The sequence below is a fragment of the Populus trichocarpa genome, chromosome 11 (genome assembly GCF_000002775.5).
Source record: "Populus trichocarpa isolate Nisqually-1 chromosome 11, P.trichocarpa_v4.1, whole genome shotgun sequence".
Classification (NCBI taxonomy): Eukaryota; Viridiplantae; Streptophyta; class Magnoliopsida; order Malpighiales; family Salicaceae; genus Populus; species Populus trichocarpa.
In genome coordinates, this window is record NC_037295.2 from 6,136,862 (window position 1) to 6,142,793 (window position 5,932).

The 5,932-nt window shown below is 42.6% G+C and overlaps 1 protein-coding gene across 1 annotated transcript; it reads left to right on the plus strand.

The window, feature by feature from the left end:
* The first annotated feature begins 222 nt into the window (after positions 1-222).
* On the plus strand, positions 223-1,725 carry LOC112326138 (uncharacterized). Its single transcript, XM_024593462.1, has 2 exons — positions 223-735; positions 841-1,725. The coding sequence occupies exons 1-2, from the start codon at positions 223-225 to the stop codon at positions 1,723-1,725; spliced, it is 1,398 nt and encodes a 465-aa protein (XP_024449230.1).
* The last annotated feature ends 4,207 nt before the right edge of the window (positions 1,726-5,932 follow it).

Consider the following 5,932-nt stretch of genomic DNA (forward strand, 5'->3'; position numbering starts at 1 on the left):
TAGGTAGAAAGCCTACCCATCATGTAATGACCTAAAATATTCCTTTAGAGCGTGAACCCCTTTACATATTCATTTTGCATGGGTTTTTGCCAGTCATACCCAATGTACCTACATTTGCATCCACACACATACATCCATCCATTGTAAATAACATACATACATGCGCCAGGTTGAAATATAGGTCCCCAAAGAGCCTATAACACCCGACTCTGAACACAAAACATGGAAGGTGAAGAGCGTGCTCACCGTGACGCCCATTTCCAAGAAGAGTTAGAATCTCTGAAAGTAAGCGTGGCTCGCCTCACTAGCTTACTCGAGCAAACACTTAGAAATGCCTCTGGTGAAGGTCCTTCCAACCGACCTGCTATTTTTGTTCAGCCTCCAACAACAGCTCAACCCGAAAAAACAATGAGTGAACATGGTCATGAACCTCCACACAATCCAGCTTTTGTGCACTCAATGCCACCAGCACCAACCCCCGCAGTCATAGATGCATTTGCCAATGAGTCCCACAAGACCAAGTCATCTGATGACATTGATAAGATGGCAGCGCTAGAAGCCCGAATCAGAGCCATTGAGAGGGTAGACTTGTACGATCCAGTACGAGCAATAGAAATGTGTTTGATCCCAAATGTGGTTGTCCCGAAGAAGTTTCGTGTTCCTGAATTCGTCAAATATACTGGAACACAATGCCCCATGACTCATCTCAAATCCTACTGTAACAAAATGGCAGAAGTAGTATATGATGAAAAACTACTGATGCATTTTTTCCAAGATAGCTTAAGTGGGGCGGCATTAAACTGGTACATGAGATTGGACAACACCAAGATCCAAAAATAGAAAGACTTGGTGGATGCTTTTGTCAAGCAATACAAGTATAATATGGACATCACTCCTGACAGAACTAGTTTGTCCAACCTAGAGAAAAGGGATAAGGAAAGCATAAGGAAATATGCTCAAAGGTGGAGAGACCTAGTTGCTCAAGTACATCCTCCACTCCTGGATAAAGAGATGGTCACTCTATTTGCCAACACGCTCAAGGACCCATACTACGAGCATGTGATTGGTAGTTCGGCCCAACAATTTACTGACGCTGTGGCAGTAGCTGAACGCATAGAGCAAGGAGTAAAGAGTGGTAGAATCTATGTATCTGTGGAGAAAAGGGGCTTTGAAGGTAAAAAGAAAGAGGTCGACTATGTTGAAAGTGGATATAGGGGTAGGAAGAACCCATTCCAGAACTATCACACTCCATCCCCTTCACCCCAAATTTCTAACATCAATCTCAGCCCTACATTCCTCACAAAAAAACCTGAGCCTCAAACCAAACACCAAAGAGTCCAAGAGCAACTACCTCCATTACCGTTGCCCTTAAATGAGATGTACCAAAAGCTACTGAGCAGCGGGCATATAGCTCCAGAACCTTTGACACCTTTGCAACCACCTTACCTCAACTGGTACAAGCCCGACCTCACTTGCGAGTATCATGCTGGTGCCGCGGGACACAACATTCATACTTGCAGTGCCTTTAAGAAGAGGCTCATGCATTTGATTAAAGCTGGATGGGTAACCTTCGAAGGAACTCCAAACGTGAGTTCGAACCCTTTACCCAATCATGCTTCAGGTACTGGGTCAGTGAATGCACTAGAGGGGGAATGCTCTGGAAACCTCAAAGCACCGATGGCAAGAGCAAAGTGTGAAGAAGGCAATGTGCACTCTCAAGGATAGAGGACAAAGTTCTGCTATAGAATGGGAAGATGGAGCCTACCCAATTATTTCCTTTTGTTTGATCATGTCTGTTTCAACCTGTTTTAGTCTTATTAGCAATTTAGCTCATAATGCCATAAGACTTTCTCTGTCAAATGAGCATTTCCTGTTAATAAAATCATGTGTTTTCCTGTGTTCATGACATGCCTTCATTTTTTTGCTGTTTCATGCAAATAACACATTGAACATAACCTTTAAACGTGAAACCATTGCGCCAAGAATCGTTGGGCGAGTTTCCCCTTTCTTCCAAAACTATGCATGTTTTCACAAGGATTTTTGGGAAATCAAAGTTTAGTACAAAAACAGAAATCATGTTGGTGTTTGTTCAAACAAACAAGTTCTGAAAATTCAGGTGATTCCTTAGAAAGGTAACCATACACCAAGAAAACCCAAAAAAAAAAAACACAATGAAGTGACTCCAAAAGCTGAGTTTTATTTGCATGAATCACTCTGCATACTTGTATGAAAGCAAGGCTTACCGATCCTAAGTGCATGCATTTGAGATGAAGAAAGGCCATCTTTGATAATCCTTTCACAAGGCTAAAATATATCCTTTGCAGTCCCCTTTTGAGCCTGGTAGTGTTTTTTGGAAATAACCTTGACTAGGATCACACCCTACACTGGGGGCAAGTGCTAAAAAATCCTTAATGATTGAAAGTGCCCACACAGTACTGGGGGGCATAAAAAGTCTTCAACGATGAAAGTGCCCAAACAATACTGGGGGGCATAAAAGAAAATTCTCAATCATCGAAGGTGCCCATACAAAGCTGGGGGGCATGAAGAAAAATCCAAAGGATCCAAAATTTTGAGCATAAAAAAAAAAAGTCAATGCGATGATGCTCAAGACCAAATGAAGAAAACAAAGAGAAAAAGCCCGAGCCCAACATTGGGGGGTACCGTGGACAATTTTACAAATCAATTCCAAGGTCCAGAAATGTATGAACAAAAAAGGTCAGGATACAAGCACAAGTGATCCTTAGTCTTGAAATCCCTTAAACACCTTTTGAGCTTGTAAAATATCCTTTTCTTCATAGCCAAGAGCCCAAGCCTACATTACGTGCCTAATCAAGCCCTTTCTGATCAAAGGCGAGCAATCTGGATCGGTAGGCAGTGCTTTCTCATGCGAAACAAAATCATTATTCATGCAAATAAAATGAATGCTTTGAAAAACGGTTCTCATTAACCCTCAAATTGAAATTTAAACCTTTTTGTGACCAACCAGATGTCACTTCGTGTTCTTCACATTTTCGTTGAAACACGGTTCTCATTAACCCTCAAATTGAAATTTCAACCTTCTTGTGACCAACCAAATGTCACTTCATATTTTTCATCAAAAAATCAAAACAAAACGTTTTGATCACATCTGAAAACCTCTCCATAGGAATCATTTGAATTTCTTCAGAATGAGTCTGCTTTGAATAGATGTCAAAATGATTTCTGTTTGTGGAAAAGCTTTGAAATTCCAAAAATTCTGCATGGAAACAACTCCTTGTAAATAACCAAACCTTCCTTCATATAGCCTCATCCCCAAACCTGATTTGAATACTTGCGGGCATGATCAAGCTAGGGGCAATCAAAAACATCTAGTAGAGTTGGCTCCATGATTCCCTTTCTAAGAAACTATTGGGCAAAATTGGCAACTCTTGAGATAAAGGGGGGAGGACAAAGAAGTATGATGATATCAAGTCCTTCCAAGTGGTCAAGATCACAAAATATGACTCGAGTAAGCAAGAGCGAAAAGAGCCATCGAAGCTTGCTATTAGAGACTCAAACTTTTGAGAAAATGAGAACTCCATGAAGAAAAGAGAACTCCATGTAGAAAAGGGAACTCCATGAAGAAAGGGGACCTACATTTCTCAGGTAAGTATACATGCATATTGATCATGATACATTGCTTTCATCCTTGACATAGCAGTGTCTCTCACCTCTTTGAGCGGGCTGTTAAGCCCTCACACCTTAGATAGTATGCTTTCTAGCCCTATCTACCCTCTTTTTGAGTGGGCCTTCGAGCCCTCACACCTTAGGTAGTGTGTTTTGTAACATTGCCTCCATTTATGAGTGGGCTTTCGAGCCCTCACATCTTAGGTAGTATGCTTTCTAGCCCTATCTACCTTCCTTTAGAGTGGGCCTTCGAGCCCTCACACCTTAGGTAGTGTGTTTTCTAACCCTACCTCCATTCTTGAGTGGGCTTTCGAGCCCTCACATTTAGATAGTATGCTTTCTAGCCCTATCTACCTTCCTTTAGAGTGGGCCTTCGAGCCCTCACACCTTAGGTAGTGTGTTTTCTAACCCTGCCTCCATTCTTGAGTGGGCTTTCGAGCCCTCACATTTAGATAGTATGCTTTCTAGCCCTATCTACCTTCCTTTAGAGTGGGCCTTCAAGCCCTCACACCTTAGGTAGTGTGTTTTCTAACCCTGCCTCCATTCTTGAGTGGGCTTTCGAGCCCTCACATTTAGATAGTATGCTTTCTAGCCCTATCTACCTTCCTTAAGAGTGGGCCTTCGAGCCCTCACACCTTAGGTAGTGTGTTTTCTAACCCTGCCTCCATTCTTGAGTGGGCTTTCGAGCCCTCACATTTAGATAGTATGCTTTCTAGCCCTATCTACCTTCCTTTAGAATGCGCCTTAGAGCCAACAACCATCTTAGGTAGTGTGTTTTCCAACCATGCCTCCCTTTTTGGGGCGCCTTAGAGCCATCAACCATCTTAGGTAGTGTGTTTTCCAACCCTGCCTCCCTTTTTGAGTGGGCCTTCGAGCCCTCACACCTTAGGTAGTGTGTTTTCTAACCCTGCCTCCATTTTTTAGTGGGCTTTCGAGCCCTCACATTTAGATAATGTGCTTTCTAGCCCTATCTGCCTCTTTTTTTAAGTGCGCCTTAGGGCCATCCACCACCTTGTGTAGTGTGTTTTCCAACCCTACCTCCTTCTTAATGTGCCTTCGAGCCATCAACCATCTTAGGTAGTGAGTTTTCTAACCATACCTCCTCTTTTAAGTGCGCCTTAGAGCCAACAATCACCTTAGGTAGTGTGTTTTCCAACCATGCCTCCTTTTTAATGTGCCTTCGAGCCATCACACCTTAGGTAGCGTGTTTTCCTAACCCTGCCTCTTTTTTAATGCTCCTTCGAGCCATCAACCACCTTAGGTAGTGAGTTTTCCAACCATACCTCCTTCTTAATGTGCCTTCGAGCCTTCAATCATCTTAGGTAGTGAGTTTTCTAACCATACCTCCTCTTTTAATGTGCCTTCGAGCCCTCGCACCTTAGGTAGTGTGTTTTCCAACCATGCCTCCTTTTTAATGTGCCTTCGAACCATCACACCTTAGGTAGCGTGTTTTCCTAACCCTGCCTCCTTTTTAATGTGCCTTCGAGCCATCAACCATCTTAGGTAGTGAGTTTTCTAACCATACCTCCTCTTTTAATGTGCCTTCGAGCCCTCGCACCTTAGGTAGTGTGTTTTCCAACCATGCCTCCTTTTTAATGTGCCTTCGAGCCATCACACCTTAGGTAGCGTGTTTTCCTAACCCTGCCTCCTTTTTAATGCTCCTTCGAGCCATCAACCACCTTAGGTAGTGAGTTTTCTAACCATACCTCCTCTTTTAAGTGCGCCTTAGAGCCAACAATCACCTTAGGTAGTGTGTTTTCTAACCATACCTCCTTTTTAATGTGCCTTCGAGCCATCACACCTTAGGTAGCGTGTTTTCCAACCCTGCCTCCTTTTTTTGAATGTGCCTTCGAGCCCTCACCTCTTAGGTAGTGCGTTGTCCAACCCTGCCTCTTTTTAAGAGCTCTTTCGAGTCCTAACCTTAGGTAGTGTGTCTTTCTAACCCTACCTCCTTTCGAGTGCGCTTTCTAACCCTCAAGAGGATTCATCATTCCTCAACAAGATGAGTCGATCATATCTCATCCTTGTTTTTCTTCTTTACAATGCTTACTATCTAAAGTCTCTTACGAGACTTTATATCATAAGCATTGTAAAGAGGGGGGCAACTGTCATAACCCAATTATGGGTTATTCCCCAAAATTCATTTTTTTTTCAAAATAAAAATAAAAAAAATAAAATACAGGCTGCAAAATAGGCAAAAATCAATATGCAATTTTCGGAGGAAATTCAAGGCCTTTCGGCACCCCATTGTGCCCAAAATCGGAGAAAAAAATGCAAATTCAAGGTC

Excerpts from the sequence above, each read along its gene's own strand:
- LOC112326138 (XM_024593462.1), top strand. The coding sequence starts at position 223 with ATGGAAGGTGAAGAGCGTGCTCACCGTGACGCCCATTTCCAAGAAGAG. Across the intron at positions 736-840 it reads ACTGTAACAAAATGGCAGAA|AAAGACTTGGTGGATGCTTT; the intron begins GTAGTATATGAT and ends ATCCAAAAATAG.